At 44.3% G+C, this 17,972-nt stretch overlaps 1 protein-coding gene across 7 annotated transcripts in view; it reads right to left on the bottom strand.

The window, feature by feature from the left end:
* Nucleotides 1-17,972, bottom strand: part of DOCK9 (dedicator of cytokinesis 9) — a 325,663-nt gene that overhangs the window by 137,280 nt on the left and 170,411 nt on the right. For all 7 annotated transcript variants that reach the window (XM_062193991.1, XM_062193993.1, XM_062193997.1 and 4 more), the window contains exons 4-9: nt 17,681-17,763; nt 15,008-15,077; nt 13,347-13,442; nt 12,284-12,418; nt 6,108-6,282; nt 4,361-4,428 (exon numbers count right to left, since the gene is read on the bottom strand). In XM_062193991.1, the coding sequence (XP_062049975.1) occupies nt 4,361-4,428; nt 6,108-6,282; nt 12,284-12,418; nt 13,347-13,442; nt 15,008-15,077; nt 17,681-17,763 (627 nt within the window). The remainder of the gene's footprint in view (nt 1-4,360; nt 4,429-6,107; nt 6,283-12,283; nt 12,419-13,346; nt 13,443-15,007; nt 15,078-17,680; nt 17,764-17,972) is intronic.

The following is a 17,972-nucleotide window of genomic DNA, read 5'->3' as shown; positions in this document are numbered from 1 at the left end:
GCACACCATAAACGTCCCACCATAAAAATCCAGAATGAAACATCTGCTATTTTTGCACTAAAGCAACTTCCTGTCAATCATATCCTGTTTGGCTGTCTCAGTCACCACCGTGGAAAACAAAAGCCAGGTCAACAGGATGATGAGGCACAAAGAGCTGACCAGGGAGTCTGCCACTAAATGACGCCTTCCACTGCTCTCTGCCTTCAGCCACTGTTCTAGGGCTCCCTCTGCAATCTTCAGGGCCCACCCTCCGGCCTGGGCCTCTCTCGCACCTTCCTTCTCCGTACCGATGGCTTTATCTCTTCACCCCACCAGCTACACTGTCCTGCCCTTCACAGACTTCAATCTCTGACTCTGTTGCCATGGAATTCATTTCTCCTTTAACAAGATGACTAGTTACCACTCAACTTCTCTGCTTCCTCAACAGGCACAAATAATCCTCATGCCAGACAGACTGGAGGATGGTAAACAACTAAAACCACAGTGCTCAGGGCACTGGATTGTGACAGGATCAAGAGCCAGTGACAGTTCCCCGGGTGGTACCTGGGAACCCTCCCGGTAGACACTGCTGAGAAGACCAGTAAAAGGCAAAGCCAGGGGCTGGTGTTAGACATAGCAGGTTAAGCCTCAGCCTGTGATGCCTGCATCCCACAGTGAATGTCTGGATTTGAGTTCTGCCTACGTTTCCAATCCAGTTTCCTGCTAGTATGCACCCTAGTTAGGCAACAGATGATGGTCCAAGTATTTCAGTCCCTGACAACAATATGGGAGAACCAAACAGAGTTCTTATCTCCTGGCTTTAGTCTGGCCCAGCTCTGGCTATTGAAGGCATTTGAGAAATAAACCAGTGGATGGCATATCTCTGTCTCTCTGCCTTTCAAATAAATTTAAAAAACCTTTTTTTTTTTTTTTTTTTTAAAGGCAAAGCCAAGGGACAGGCATTTGGCCTAGCACTTAAACACCACTTGGGACATGCACATCCCACACGGGAGTGCTTGGCTGAGTTTGGTTCTGCTTCCGATTCCAGATTCCTTTTTTTTTTTTTTTTGACAGGCAGAGTGGACAGTGAGAGAGAGAGACAGAGAAAAAGGTCTTCCTTTGCCGTTGGTTCACCCTCTAATGGCCGCCGCGGTAGCGCGCTGCGGCCGGCGCACCGTGCTGTTCCGATGGCAGGAGCCAGGTGCTTATCCTGATCTCCCATGGGGTGCAGGGCCCAAGCACTTGAGCCATCCTCCACTGCACTCCCTGGCCACAGCAGAGAGCTGGCCTGGAAGAGGGGCAACCGGGACAGGATCGGTGCCCCGACCGGGACTAGAACCCGGATTCCAATGTGCGCACCTGGAGGCAGCAGTGACGGCTCAAGTACATGGGTCCCTGTCACCCATGTGGGAGACCTGGATGAGGTTCTTGGCTTCTGGCTTCAGCCTAGTCCACCCCTGGTTCTTGCAGGCATTTGGGGAGTAAACTAGCAAATGGGAGATCTCTCTCTCTCTCTGCCTTTCAAATAAATATGATTAATTAGTTACTAAAAAAGCAAAGCCGACAGACACCTGCTCATGATACTCCTGATGGCGAATGAGTGACCGTAAACCTTCATTTCATTCTTCTTCCCTTCAAAAGATTATGTTGTCTTTTTCTCCCTTCTCAAATAAAAATACTCTTAAAGCATCTGAAGGCTAGGGGGAAAAACAGTAAAGCCTGGTATACTGCTGTAGTTCTCAGGCTTTGACCAAGACTTGCACAAAGAATTTGTTTGTTCTCTCCCTCTTTTTCTCTCAAACACACACACACACACACACGTGTACAAGTATGCACAATCCGAAATTCAAAAAGTAACTTTCTGTATTAATATCAGTACTGAGGCAGAGGATTTTATATCCTCTACTCAGTGCTATTGCATTTACTCTTTTTTGTATCATGGGTCACATAATACTAAGCTAAAGGAACCTGACACAAAGGGTACAAACTGTATGACTGCATTTATATGAAGGTCTAGAGCAGTCAAAACCAACCTATGGTTGTGGGGGTCAAGATAGTAGGGGCAGAGCAGCTAGGAGAGGGGTGGAAGGCACTCTGTCACAATGCTACACGTCCTACATGTCGACCCAGGTGGCGGTTTCGTCGGCAAACAAAGTTTAATTCCATCAAGCTATACAATTAATGCTTGAGCATTTTGTTCTACATAAATTGCACCTCACTTTAAAAAATTAAAAATCAAAACTGAAAGTAAGAAATGAGGGGTGAAGCCAATTAAATTGAAATCATCAACTAAAATGGCTTCAGTTAATTTGGTTACATTCCACAATGTGCAAATAGCGCTAAATATGTAAATAGATTAATTATATATTTATACATATGTGTTTATATGTGCATGTGTGAATATGTGTATAAACTTCCCTCGCAATAAGGTATTATACTGGCCAAGAGTTAGAGAAGAAAGGAGGGGACATAGCAAAAAGAACAGATTTCTAATTAATCGACAAGAAGCTCAAATAATGAATCTTTTTATAGGCAGCCATTCTATTCACCCAGGAAGTATATAAAGTTACTTTCTGAATTCCAGATTGCATCAAATATATCATCTGCTTCAACAGACTGAAACACAAATAGGCACAAGCATTTTGCTTTAAGAAATTATGAACCTGCAGTCGTCCAGAGGCATAAAAGCAAACCTCAATGCAAACTATGTGCACAGAAGTTCCCAGCCCAGAGACACCAGCTAAAACTTCCCAGACTAGGAAGAGGTTACAGTGTGGCACTAAAGTTAGCTTTAATAGGCAGGTGCTAAAAAGACATTGTGGTAACAGTCAAGGCCTGAGGGAAAACAATGCTCTAAAGGCCTCGCTGGACAGGGAGATTCTATACTGAGAACAGCAATGCTGTCTTGAAATAAAAGTCAATGCTGAATGCTGGTCTATTTATAATCCTATATAGATAAACCATGTTTCTATTATAGTGTTTAAGATATGGGTGTGTAGGCTCACTATTTCACTGTTCTGTCAAAAAAAGAAAAAGAACAGAAAGGCAGTAACAGAATAAGAATAAAAGGGCTAGAGAAGACAAAGACATTTCTCTCATTTAAAAAAGAATCATTCATAGATGCAGAAAACACAAGTACAAGGATATTCATGGCAGCATTGTTTATAACAAAAAATCTGAAATAAAACAGCAGCTAAAATAAAATGTTTACACTGTACAATAAAAGTTATGAACTAGATCCACACACCAACTTGGATGGATCTCAAAAACAAGCCTGAATTAACAAAAAAAGTACAAAATAATATATAGTATGTAAGCATTTATGTAACATTTTAAACAGAGAGTTACTTATTAATTTGAAAGGGGAGACATAGAGATCCTTCATCCACTGGTTCACTCCACAAATGGCTACAATAGCCATGGATGGGCCAGACCAGGCCAGGAGCTAGGAATTCCATCCTGGTCTCCCTTGCAGGCAGTAGGAAGTCAAATACTTGAACCATCATTCACTGCCTCCTAGGCACATTAGCAGGGAGCTAGATCCAAAGCAGAATACCAGAGATGTGAACTAACACTCTGATATGGGATGCAAGCCTTCCAGGCAGCAGCTTGCCCCCTGCACCACGACATCCATCCCACATAATATTTTTACAAAACAACCCCATATATGTCATTAGGATAGATATATTTTTATAGATAAAAAATGAAACAGAAGTAAAAGTCATATTAGTGTTGTCTCTGGTTGGGGATGTGAGGAAGTACAAAATGGAAGGCAGGACAGTGTTTAAAAAGAATTTCAAATGTAAATGATGTTTGTTGTTTTAATATAGAAGCTAAAATACAACACAGGAGCAGATATGAATCTTGGTGGTGGCATTATCGTTGCTTTTTCTTTACACTTTTCAGTAACTTTAACATTTCTAAAAAATTATAAAACTCAGGCATAGCCTTGTTTTTTTGTCTGTTCCACTGCAAGTGATCCAGGAATAATTTTAAAACTCAAACAACTCCCCTTTGGTGTAGCAGCAAGATGACCATTCCCATGGTCATGAGAACTGTGTCTTAACTTGAATAAGTGAGAGCACACGTGTGAACATAGCGGGACATGGCATCATGAGAACACTCACCTGTGCATTTTGGTTTCTGATGCAGTATGAGATACCATGAGGGGAAAAAGCACTTAAAGAACAATTTGCAAAGTGCTTTCTGGAAGTGTCAGGACTGTATGGATTTTCATGTCACCCCACATTCACATCAGAAAGTAGAGGCAATCACAACATAAGTGTAATGATGTCAACAGATTCCATTCTGGGAAAACTTTAGAAACAAGAAACATCCCAACAGCTGTCAATGAGGAGCAGAAGATCTGGGACGACATTACCTTGGCAAGTTCAGGCAGGTAGCTGTCTAAACCAGAACCAGAACCTTCCAATTTGCTTTGGTCATCATCTAAAATGCAAAACAGATTTCCTGAGTCACTTGTAACTGAAGATATTTTATTTAAAACAAGAGGAAGAAGGCAAAACATCCAACACTGCATAGATGGGGCAGACCTGGTTAAATGAGCATTGATGCTAGCTAGCAGCAACAGTCCACATGGTCACATGCATCAGACCCCTACAGCTGGACCTGCCCGGGTCTATTCCAGGCCAACTAAATCAGAATCTTTGGTGAAAACAAGGAAATGCTATTCTTAAAAGATCCCAGGCGCTTTTAGGAGGCATCCAGGGTTGGGAATCACCTAAGGATTTGAAACATAACATGATGTGTCAATGACAGGGACACGTTGTACCCTATCATTTTACCTTCGGCTCTTACCCACACTATAGAAATAACAAAGGATGTCATTAATGATAGCAATAATAACTAGTTAATATAGACAGTGTAGATTCTATGCCAGGTACTTGAGAGTCATTCTCTTATTTATTCTTCCCACCAGAATAGCAAGCTTTGCTTTTATTTGCATTTTACAGGTGAGTAAACTGAGGTTCAGAACACATAAACAGCTTGACCAAGGTCACACAGCTGAAAAACAGCAGTGCTGAGACTCAAATCCAGGTCTTGCTCTCTGCCCCCCAAGCTATGGTTCTTCCACTACACAGTTCCATAAGGCATCAGGGTAGTACCTTCTAACATGACAGAATCTTTGCTGACAAGCTATCAGTAAAAGATCACATTTGGGGCTGGTGCATTGTGGTGTAGCAGGTAAAGCTACTGCCTACATGCTAGCACCTGACATGGGCATCAGTTCGTGTCCTGGCTCCTCCAATTTATCCAGCTCCCTGCTAGTGGCCTGGGAAAAGCAACACAGGATGTCACCCATCAGGGAGACCTGGATGAAGTGCCTGGATCCTGGCTTCTGGCTGGCTCAACCCTGGCCATTGCAGGCATCTGTGGGATGAACCAGCGGATGAAAGCTCTCTCTCTCTCTGCCTCTCTCCCTTTTTCTCTCTCTTTCTCTCTAATTCTGACCTTCAAATAAATAAATAAATCTTAAAAAATAAAATAAAAAAAAAGCTCACATCTGTCCTCCCTCTCATGAACTTGGGGTGGGAGTTTAGCCTAATGGTTAAGACACAAATTAAAATGCACGCATCTTGGGGCCGGCACTGGCTCACTTGGTTAATCCTCCGCCTTCGGCACTGGCATCCCGTATGGGCACTGGTTTCTAGTCCTGAGTGCTCCTTTTCCAGTCCAGCTCTCTGCTGTGGCCCAGGAGGGCAGTGGAGAATGGCCAAAGTGCTTAGGCTCCTGCACCCTCAAGGGAGACCAGGAAGAAGCACCTGGCTCCTGGCTTCAGATCGGCGCAGTGCCGGCCATAGCAGCCATTTGGGGAGTGAACCAATGGAAGGAAGACTTTCTCTCTCTCTCTCTCTCACTGTCTATAACTCTACCAGTCCAAAAAAGAAAAAAAAAAGCACACAACGTGCAGAATACCCGGGTTTGATTCCCAGATCTGGATCCTGATTCCAGTTTTCTGCTAATGCTGACCCTGAGTGGCAGCAGTGTTTGTTGTTGTTGTTATTGTTATTGTTTTTAAGAAAACCATATAGGACTCCTTCCTATATCCACCTCTTGAACATAAGAGCAACTGAAGAGTGTGCCTGGGGGAAGCCAGACCTACCTACCTTCATGTGAGTCTCCATTTCGCTTTTCTTGCATTGCAGCCTCAAAGTTGAGCTGGAGAATCTTGTTGAGAATTGTGATCCATTCTTCCATTTCTACTTCACTATCTGCTGCCAAAAGGTAGCTACTTTTGTCCTGCATCTTGAGCTCAAAAGCAAAACGCCTAACTTTGTTGTTCTGAAATGGAAAAAGGCAAAGAGACATGTTTTAAAGCACTTGGAACTTCCCTGGAAGAATAACTTCCCCTTACTTGCTGTGAGTGCTTTCTCACTGGCCTTCTGGACCAACTTCGGTAGAGCTGTAAGCTCCTGCCCGAGACCAACAACCCCTCTCCCTGCTTTATTACTTCCTCTTCCTTTTGTCCAACACCACAGCCTTGGCTCCTTATACAGGGTCTGGGACACAGTGGGCATTTGCAGAATATTCGTTGAAATGAAATTTCATGGAAAATTTTCATGTCCCTCTAGCTATATAAAGTTTTTAAAAATTCATTTATTTGGGATATGGGGAGAAGGGGAGATGGAGGGAGAAGTCCCATTCCCTGGTACATTCCTCAAATGCCCACAAAGGTCAGGGTCAGGCTGGGGCCAAAGCTAGGATCTGGGAACACAATCCAGGTCTCTTACATGAGTGGCAATAATCCAGTTATGGAAGCCCTCACCATTGTCTCCCAGGGTTTGCATTAGCAGGAAGCTGGACTTAGGAGCCAAGTATTGGCTCAAGGTATTCCAATGTGGGCCATGGGTACCACACCCACTAACCTAAACTCCAGCTCCCTCCTAATTCCTTCAATGAAGTAGTATACCGTATTAACATTTTAAGAAGCAAACCATTAGCTATCAATACGCTTGATTTAACATCTCTGGAATTTTCTCAGAAGTTATGAATCCCAAAAGGTATCTGGACTCCCTGTCTGTAGCCTTGCCTTGGGCCTCTGGTTTACATGCCCACGAGAAGGTGACTGGCTGAGTACACACACAGTGGGCCCACATGCGTGAAGGATAGAGGACGACAATGCACTAGTCTAAGGTTTCTCAACTTTGGTACTCTTGACATGTGCATGGGTCATTCTTTGTTGTGAGGGGCTGTCCTGGGTATCGGATGACGGTTAGTCACATTGTAGCATCAACCCGTGAGACACCAGTAGCACAATTCTACGTTCCAGCAATCAAAAATGTCTCCAGACATTGCCCAAACTGGCCCAGGATGACCATGGAGGAATGTAATGCAAGACTCTCCCTAAGAGCTCAGGCAGAGGCACGAAGTCGGGACGTGGCACTGCCCAGAGGTGGGCAGGACCGCCTGCATCCACGACGTCCCTGGAGGAGCGCCTGGTGCAGGGCCCGGGGACAGGGAGACCCTCCCAACATCTCTCAGCGTTTCCTGCAGCACAGTTCGTAGGAATGAGAAGCCAAGTCCAGCTCCTGGCAGAGTTCCACAAACGACCAGGCCCAGACTCTGCTGTGGGCTTGGTTAACCCCACCCTGGAGCTCACCTGAACAAGTGAGAGCAAGGCTCAGAGAAGGAGCCAAAGGCTAGAGACAAAATGAGTTTTCTCGTCCACATCTCCCACCTCTCAGAATCAAAACAAACAACAGTTTTTTTATCTAAAAAGTTAAAAGTGAGGAGAACACATTGGGCCTTGATTCTAGTTGAGCCTTGGTTTCCTCATCTGTAAAATAAGTCTATCAACTTCAAGGGTTTTAAAATGCTTTTAGGGCTTAAGATCCTAAATCTTACTTCTTTTGGGTTTATTTAAAGTTTTTAGTTAGTCATTTAAGTGAAGTCACAGCATTAATCAGTAATTTTTATAACATCAAAAAGCTAATAATTTTTTTTTGACAGGCAGAGTTAGACAGTGAGAGAGAGAGAGAGAGACAGAGACAGAGACAGAGAGAAAGGTCTTCCTTCCACTGGTTCACCCCCCAAATGGCTGCTACAGCTGGCGCACTGCAGCCAGCACGCTGCTCCGATCTGAAGCCAGGAGTCAGTGCTTCTTCCTGGTCTCCCATGTGGGTGCAGGGCCCAAGCACTTGGGCCATCCTCCACTGCCTTCCCGGGGCACAGCAGAGAGCTGGCCTGGGAGAGGGGCAACCAGGACAGAATCCGGCACCCCAACCGGGACTAGAACCCGGAGTGCTGGCGCCACAGGCAGAGGATTAGCCAAGTGAGCCATGGCACCGGCCCACTAATAATAATTTTCAAAAGATATTTAAATAACAACTTCTGATGCACAGTTTGGAAAAAGATATGGATAAAAGAAACTATTTTAATCTTCTGAAGCCTTAGATACAATGCATTGAATGAAAAACACCATCAGCTACATCTGCAAAAAGAATTTCAGGAAGAAGACTTTCATTGAAGTCAGGATCTTAGATGTTAAAATGCACCCTAGAGACTAAATGAGAGATCAGGGCTGTTGTACTTATAAACATCTGTACACTGTGCTGAAGACAAGCAACAAAACTCTCCTATAAAACACAAATAATCGCTGTCTACTTTAAAAATGAGGTTGCCAAATCTATTTAGTTTGGCTTTAAATTTTTTTTAAGTCATCACAATAAAATTCAGCTAAAAAATAACTTAAAGGTCTCTCAACCTAAGAAAACAAATGAAACTCCTAGTTGGGAATCCTACCCAAGAAGTTAACTCACTGGCACTGATAAACTTATTCTGGGACTTCAGAGTTTACAGTCAGTAAGCACTCTGGTCCATGTAAATTGTTCACTGTGGCACCTTCCAGCTGAGGGTGGATTGTTACTGACAGATATCCCCAAGCTGATTAGCTCTTGACTGAAAATACCTTTAAATGTTTTTCAATTTATTTATCTGTGAGGCAAAGAGATAGACAAACAGAATTTCTATCCTTTGGCTCACTCCCAACATGCCTGCAACAGCCAGGGTGGGCTGGACCAAAGCCAGGAGCCATAAACTCAATCCAGCTCTCACATGGGGAGGACAGGGACCCGAGTATTTGAGACATCACCACTGCCTACCAGGGTCTGCGACAGGCAGGCATCAACCCCAGGAACTCCAATGTGGCTGCTGCCATCTTAATCAGAAAACAGGATGAAACAGATGGAATGGCTATTTTCAGATAGGGGACAACAGGCAGGGTGATCCCCGGCAGAAAGGAACTAAATGAGGTAAGTCCCAGGGCAGCTCAGCTCTTCTGGAGACACTATGTGGACCATGGCACAGGAAGGAGAGTGCACAACCCTGCTGTCCTGCTGAGTCAAAGAGAACAGCTGGAGCTGAGGACAACCAAGGTACCCAGAAAACCGTGCACAGAGTTTCCAGAATGAGATAGAAGAACCAACTTCAGTAAAAATTCACCGGGACACACATTTAGTATGTGTATACTTTCTATCTGTATGCTATACCTTAACATAAAATGTTTACTGGGGCCAGCAGTGGCTCAGCAAGTTAAGCAGCTGCCCGAGACGCAGGCATCCCACGTGGGTGCCACCTTGAGTCCCAGCTGCTCCACTTCTGATCCAGCTCCCTGCTAATGTGCCTGGGAAAGCAGCAGAGGATGATGGCTCAAGTCCTTGGGACCCTGCACCCGCAGGGGAGACCCAGATAGAGTTCCAGGCTCCTGGCTTTGGCCTGGTCCAGGCCCCAGCCATTGTGGCCATTTTGGAAGTGAGGCAGCAGATGGAAGAAATGCCTCTGCACCCCCTCCCCACACCCAATTGTTTCAATTAAATAAATAAATCTGTTTTTTGGACAGGCAGAGTGGACAGTGAGAGAGAGAGACAGAGAGAAAGGTCTTCTTTTTGCCGTTGGTTCACCCCCCAATGGCCGCCGTGGCTGGCGCACCATGCTGATCCAAAGCCAGGAGCCAGGTGCTTATCCTGGTCTCCCATGCAGGTGCAGGGCCCAAGGACCTGGGCCATCCTCCACTGCACTCCCGGGTCACAGCAGAGAGCTGGACTGAAAGAGGAGCAACCGGGACAGAATCCGGCGCCCTGACTGGAACTAGAACCAGGGGTGCTGGCGCCACAGGCAGAGGATTAGCCTATTGAGCCGCGGCACGGGCCTAAATCTGTTTGTTTTGTTTTGTTTTGTTTTTTAAGTTTACCAAAAGAAAATGAAGACACATGACCTAAATTTCAGAACACTAGTGATAAAGAGAAGCTCACAAAGAGCATGGAGTAAGAACATCAGCCTCCACTGGACACCGGCATCTACAGGTTACTAAAATGCCCTTGAAATTCCAAAGTGAAATTATCTCTCACTGGACTTCTATATCCAGCCAAACGGTGAGCCAAGTACGAATGCAAAAATAAAGATATGTACAGATGTGCTAGCTTTCAAAAACTCATCATCGTAGATAGCTTCTCAGGAAACGACTGGAGAATGTGCCCCTCTGAAACAAGAAATGAGAGCAAGGAGGAGGAAGACACAGGGTCTCGGAAACAGGGCACCGAGCGCACGAAAGAAAGCTGAAGGGATCTCCAAGAGAGCAACTGTGCAGGCAGAGGAGGCAACCAGCCTGCACTGGAGCAGGAGAGAGCGCCAGGAGCTAAACCCCTACCTACCTGCGCAGGAAGTCACTCAACAACACCCAAACTGCTGGAGGAACAGCAGCAAATGTCTGTTATCCAGTAACATGAAGACAGATGCCAGAAAGCATACTGAAAAAAGTGCAGGGGAGTGGGTGAGCTGGGGGTGAGGTGGGGGCAGAAGCATGTTCAATGTTACCCTTCAGGAGTTCGGCTCTTTCAATTAGATGGAACATATCCCTTGGGTGGAAACGTAATTTAATTTTAGGCAAACATATAAATACATAACCAAGTGTGCCCGTGGTCTAACCAGAGAGAGCTGTCTCCCTGATGTTAATCAAGCTGGTCCCATACAACCACCTCCTTATAGAATCAAGCTTCTGGCTGACATCATCGGCCACTACAGAGTCATTTTAAGGGAGAATTCTGATAATGGTGACTGCATCTATTGTAAGAAGTTGTCAGGGAGACTGTTCATTAATCACAGGGCCCTCTGTCTGAGGGTCCCCAAGAGAAAGGCCTGCCTGAGATTACTAGGTCAGCTTCTGACTGACTGTCTTGTCTGTGTCTTCAATGCACTGCGAATGGGGAGACTGAACAGGTGTCCGAGATAGAAGGCAGAGAGTCCAGTTCCACTCTATGTCACCCACACCCCAAACCCTTGTCCATCTTCTGTCTGACTTCCACTCTAGATTTATGCTACATATTGTACATATCTTGTGCTGTACATATCTCGTAAGGTGCTGCCTTCAGTCTTCCTAGAAAGTGGCAAGGAGATGGACGGATGGATGGATGGACAGACAGATGGGGAAATCAGCAATTCTTTTATAAAAGCAATTCTAAAAATATTGAAGGATGCAGACCAAACTTAATAGCTCTCTGAGAAAAGCAGAGATGGGAGGAGGAAAGAGGGAATCTACACAGATTTTCACTTTACCTGTATTATCTGATGTTTTACAACTAACACCCATACACCGTAAGAAAATTTTTAAGAGTAACTATAAGTGCATCAGCACTATGATCACAAAGTGTCCACTACTGACAAAATGTCTAACTTTTATAGGCCCTGCTCTAGTTTGTTACAAGTGCTAATTAACTAATCCTCTCAGTAACCGTATCTGGTACTAACATTATCCCTACTTAATAATTGGGGAAACTAGGCCCAGTGGGAAGAAAACGCCTCTAATATAATAAGAACCAATAAGTGTGGAGTAGAAATTTGAACTCAATCTGCATTGAAAATCTTCCCTCTTGACCAAAACACCATAGCCCACTAGTACCGTGATGGCAATGACCGAAGTCCTCGCTGAGATGCTGAGAACGGTCCTAAATATTTCCAGGGGTTAAGCCATCCGGTAATCTTACCTACTTTACCAAGGAGACAGCATGATCTACATGCTAGAGATGAAGGAACCTTATGTAAGTGGTCTGTCCAAGGTCACAAAGCTCAAACACGGCTGAGCCAGGGCCAGAGTGCTCAACACAACCCTGCCCCGATTGACACCTCCCATTTTCTAAGATAATGAAAAACAAGCTCCTATTTGTTTTAAAGTTACGTGTTTTATTTCTGCCACAAACACGGCTATTTTGGATGTACTCAAATCTGTTAATTCACACAGAGTACTACTGCATGTAAGAAAATTTGATGAAATCATTTTTTGCAAATTTACCTGGACCACACCCATACAGGAATCCAGAAATATCGATCCTTTTGGTTCTTTGGAGATCTTTTCATCTTTATAAAAATTCAAATTATAAGAACCATCACCAAGTTGAATCAGGTGAAAAAATCGTCTCTTAAATGACTGCAAGAAAAATACACACAGTTATTCTTGCAAAATGAAAAGCTACGATCTTTGCTGGTAACGCATGACCACACCCATACATGAAAAAAAATTTTCGGTTCTCTTCAAAACAAACTCCTTCTAGCCATCACTCCAGGTAACTCTCCATCACCTCTAACAGTCTCATTACATTTCAGTTCCAAGGATGTGGCTCACATATCATTCACAGGCCACTTTTCTTACCCACGGAATTTAAGATTTTACATAACAACCCAAGAGCAGCACAGGGAGTTCCACTTTGAGATGCAGCACAGAAGAATGGAAATTTCCCCTCAAATCCCCAGGGCATCCTATCCACACACCAATAGGAACTATGACACTGAATGATTTTCCAGCCCCAGGATTATGACAGGCAGCATTTCCTTGGCTTAATTTGCATCTCCCTGTTTTCCAACCTCCCCTCCATGGTTTCTTTTCTCTTTATTATTGATCTTGATCTTGCTCTGGGCTTCCCTGTCTCCCGTATAGTTTCTCATCCCAGTTTAACCTCACTTTTTGGAACCCTCTTCTGATGTTCCTCTTTAGTGTTCAATGTTTGCTTGACTTTGCTGCAGTATACCTCTACAAAGGGCCTGGGGTTAGCATGGAACACAGGCCCTCGGTGATGCTCTGTGAGGTCCCAAGGGGGCATTTTGTAGACAATATAGAGAAGAAAGTCTGTGTCAGTGACTGTAGATTCATACCCACCCAGTGAGGGTGTCCTTATGCTGCTGTGAAGGGCAGTGAGGAGTGGTCGGTGGACAGGGCTGTACCAAGGGAGATGCCACAACAGGGAAGCATCTTAAAGAAACAGTGTCTCTTTTGTCAGAAACAACAGCATGCTCATTCAGCTTGAGCATCATGCTCACGGCCCTCGGCAGAGAAGGGAAAGGATGGTGACTCTCCTTACCCTCATGGTCACGCTGATGGCGCTGTTCATGTTGCCCTTGTATAGCCACCCGTGCTTGGTGATTCCGCCTTTCTGAGAACCAAGGGAGGCAGCATCCTAGGAGAGAAGGAAAACGCCACTGCAGTCACTCCCCCGTGATTTCCTATGCTATTTGTCATGATTTTGGTCAATGGGAAATCATTCCATTTGTGTCCATTTGGTCACAGCTCTTTTATTGAGGCAACCATTGCTATATACCTAGAAGTCACATTAAAGTCCACTTAACACTAAAATAAAAAGATCAGCTAATATTTCTGAAAATCCTATTCCATTAAAGGCAAAGCTAGCTCCAGTCCAAATTTTTATTTTTAAGTGCTTAATGACCCACAAAAAGTACATACCACGCTTGACCACTTCAGTTGTAAAGTCTCTCCTTGTTTCATGAAAAAAGTTCTCAAATATACTCAGAGGACAAAAGCAAATCCTGGAAAACTTCCCAGAGGCTTAGTTCAGGGAAAGGTGAATAAAGAAAGGGAGAAACTGCGAGGCAGTCAGAAAGGAGAGAGAAATGAAGGGGCAGAGAAAAGCCGGAGGAACAGAAGCGAAGTGGGGAATCGAACAGTGAACAGAAATCGCTTGAGAACTAAACACACTGCTCTTCAAGTTCAGATCTGGGTTTAAAGAAGTGGGCATGGAGCTGCCAGCTGATGCTAAAACTATGTGAGGCATATATCCATTTGCAGAGTAAACAAATGAAACACACACACAATCCAGAAAATCCTTTGTGATCAGACAATTGCAGACATATCCTGTGCTTTGGTTTGGACCACCTCAACACTAATATTAGTGGTTATTACTGGTAATAACAGAACAACTTACCTGCCTATAATTTTGCTATCTGTTTTGTGCCCTTTCCTTGTTTCAATTGTTTCTCCTGCCACTATTAATCAAGACCAAGTTCTTAACACCTGGTTCATTTTGAATGCCCACTTGCTTTTCTCAAAAGTATTTTAAAAGTAATTTCTAAAATAGTTTTTGCAACATGGACATCTCTGAAGTTCATAAGTGGCTGGAGTTATGGCTCAGCTGACTTTTTTTTCCCTTTTTTAAGGGAAAACCTAAACAATGGTGCATCCAACATTTAGCGTGGAGAATGAGATGCACTAAGGTGGGTAGCACCACCTCCTCATCAGGTGTCCCTGGCTTGGGGGACCACCTTCCTTGAATGCCCTCCTCCCTCACACACTTCTCCAGCTACACCTCTCTCCAAGAGGAAGCGGGGAGGGCTTGGGCACCGCAGGCTTCACTGAAGAAACAGTCATGTTGCATATACTAGCTGGCAGTTCAGTTCAAGATATCCTGCTGGAAAACAGTCTAAAGTTAAGGTCTAAGTTATCTTGATATCTTTTAATGACATAGCCAAAATCCAACCCAAGTCTTTGAAAGGGATCTTAGAACAAACAAACAGGGCCAAAAGAACATGAAATGCTAAGTGGTCAAGTTGAAACACAGCCCTTATTTCAGTCAATCAAATGACACATTTAAAAAATAATACTTCCTCTGTTGCCTGAAACATTCCAGTTCTTGTTTTTGATTAATGCTGGTAATTTCCTAAAATGCTAAGCCTATAAAGTCAATGTTTAAATCTAAACCAAAAAGAGAACAGCAAGCAAGCATCCCACCTCATCTTTGTCGACCTCCTCATCAACTTCATAGACGTGAACGGGAAGCTTATCCAACTTGGCCACTTTGCTTTAAAAACAAGAAAGAAAACTTGTTTGGCTTTTTTTTTTAAAATTATTCACCTATTTGTGTGTTTATTTATTTATTTAAGATTTACTTATTTATTTGAGAGGCAAAGCCACAGAGAGAGGGCGAGACACAGAGAGAGATCTTAAATCTGCTGGCTCAACTCCCCAAATTATCTCAACAGCCAGGTGGGCCAGGTTGAAGTGCGCAGTCAGGAGCTTCATCACAGACTCACATGTAGGTGCAGGGGGCCAAGGACTTGGGCCATCCCAGGCACATTAGCAGGGAGCTGGATCAGAAGTGGAGCAGCTGCACCTCAAACCGTGCCCATATGGGATGCTAGCATTGCAATCAGAGCTTAACCTTCTATGCCACAGCGCCAGCCCCAAGATTTATTTATGGGGCCAGCACTGTGGCATAGGAGGTTAACGCCCTGGCCTGAAGTGCCGGCAGCCCATATGATGCTGATTCTAATCCTGGCTGCTCCACTTCCAATCCAGCTCTCTGCTATGGCCTGGGAAAGCAGTAAAAGATGGCCCAAGTCCTTGGGCCCCTGGCACCCACTTGGGAGACCCGGAAGAAGCTCCTGGCTCCTGGTTTCAGATCAACACAGCTCTGGCCGCTGTGGCCATTTGGGAAGTGAACCAGCGGATGGAAGACCTCTCTCTCTCCTCTCTACCTCTCTCTCTAATTCTGTCTTTCAAATAATCTTTTTTTTTTTTTTTAAGATTTATTTTTACTTATTTGCAAGTCAGAGTTACAGAGGGAGAGGGATAGAGAGAGATCCTCCATTTAACTGGATTACTCCTCAGATGGCCACAACTGCAGGGACTGGGCCAGGCTGAAGCCAGGAGCCAGGAGCTTCTTCCAGGTCTCCCATGTGGGGGCAGGGGCCCAAGCACTTGGGCCATCCTGAGTTGCTTTTCCCAGGCCATTAGCAGGGAGCTCGGCTGTAAGTGGAGCAGCCAGGACTGGAACCAGTGCCCAAATGGGATGCTAGCATTGCAGGTGGCAGTTTTACCTGCTATGCCACAACATTGGCCCCAGAAAATTTGTTTTATAATTTCCTAACCAATTATTTTCTTTCTCCAACACAGGAACCAGCCTTCAATAAATCCCAGACTGGCCCACTCACATGAAGACAAAAACAGTATGTGCCACTGCTTTTCAAAGGGTGTGAGCCAAGAGACTTGGATTAGAAAGCTCCAAAACACTAAGTTTGGTTTAGTAGGTATATTTAAAATGGGAAAGTGGATTAGTTACTATTAATTAATAAATAAGAACTTGGTAGAATAACTTTTAGCATAAAGTTATGGGAGAAAATAGAATATGGGATCATTAAATTTAAAGTGATTAACAATGATGGTATTAATACCAAAGACAACAGTAACAATGGCAGCCGATATTTATTAAACAGTTATTAGTGCTAGGCCCTGTGAACTTTATATGCAATATCTCATTTAATTCGAGTAGCTAAGTTCATTTAACAGAAGAGAGTGAGGTTTGCAGAGAGTGGCAGAGCTGACCCAGGCAGAACACAGAAGCTGTGTTCTTAACCACAATTCTCCCTTCCTCGCTCATCACAGCTGCAAATTCTACCGGCAGTCAGTCTGTCACCTAGTAAGTACACTCTACTCCATTACCTGTTACCTTTCAACCATGGCCTAGTATGAACAAGACAGTCAATGAAGATGGGTTGAGCCAAACAAATGGGAAGAGTTAAGAAGATCCTCAAACGAGTAGTGGGTAAACAGAACTAAAGAGTGAGCCCACGTAGAGAAGACAGTACTTGTAGGGAGTGTTCGCTGCTGAACTTTAAAGAGAGGCAACCAAGGAGCTGGCTGAGCACTCTTAAGGAGTGGCTGAGCCACACACATAGGAAAAACAAACAGCCAGGTCCACCGAGAATAGCAAAAAGGACCAAAGTCATAGATGCAACAAACACAGAGAAAAATGTATTAACCAGGTTCCAAGAAAAAATGTTCATGGATGCTATTACTTTTAAAATACCGTTATTTGCTTTCAGTTCTCAAGGTCAACTATAATTTGCCAAAGGCATCAGTGCAGGATGCACTGGGTTGTAACAGCCTCTCGAGACACAACCTGCCCACCTCTGAGTCACTTCAACGACCACCACGCTTGTGTTTGCTTTGGTCTGGAATGCGATAATACTTTAGAGCTGGAATAGAAATTCATCGGGGAAAACGCCTTTTCCTTGATTTACTTTTTATCATAAAATGTAGTTACTATCAAATGCTTTTCAGAAGTCCCTACTTCAAAATACTCTTTTAGAGGTAAAAAATACACTGCAGCATGTTTCAATGCACATTTTGTTTGTTTTCTAGTTCTCAGCGAGAAACACTTCACCTATTTGTGTTTCAGCTGTGATACACAAACAGAGCCCACCTCCCAGTACCTGGGCACCATGCCTGAGTCTGACAATCAGAGGCCCTGTGAGCAACAGCTTCACCATAGACGTAAGTCATCTAGAAACGCGTTCTCCAATTTCCCTGACTGCTCATGAAGTCCGTTCCTCCCTGAGCATTTCAAGCGCAGACTCTGCCCTGAGGATAGCCCCATCTTGTGTGGTCTGACGATTTACTCACTTTGGAAGCTGTCGGAACTCTCCTGAGTAATCTTCATATTTGTAGTTCACAATGTGCCAGTCAGAGTTGTAGGTTTTGATGCACTATTGGAGGGAACAGGGATTTTAAAAACAGAAAGGCTAAGAGGAAAACAAAGTTTTTGAGAACATTTGGGAAGGTTTGGGAAGACACACCCACACAAACATCAAAAGTGCTTTCCCGTTCTCTGCCAACGCCTCCAGTTCCACCGCCCTCCTCAGCCTGTGAAGCTGGAGAGTCTGAGCCACTGGAACATGGCCCTTGGGAGAAGCAT

Source organism: Lepus europaeus, chromosome 6 (genome assembly GCF_033115175.1).
Source record: "Lepus europaeus isolate LE1 chromosome 6, mLepTim1.pri, whole genome shotgun sequence".
NCBI lineage: Eukaryota > Metazoa > Chordata > Mammalia > Lagomorpha > Leporidae > Lepus > Lepus europaeus.
Note: the sequence above shows the minus strand (reverse complement) of the source record. Positions and strands in the feature narration are given on the sequence as shown.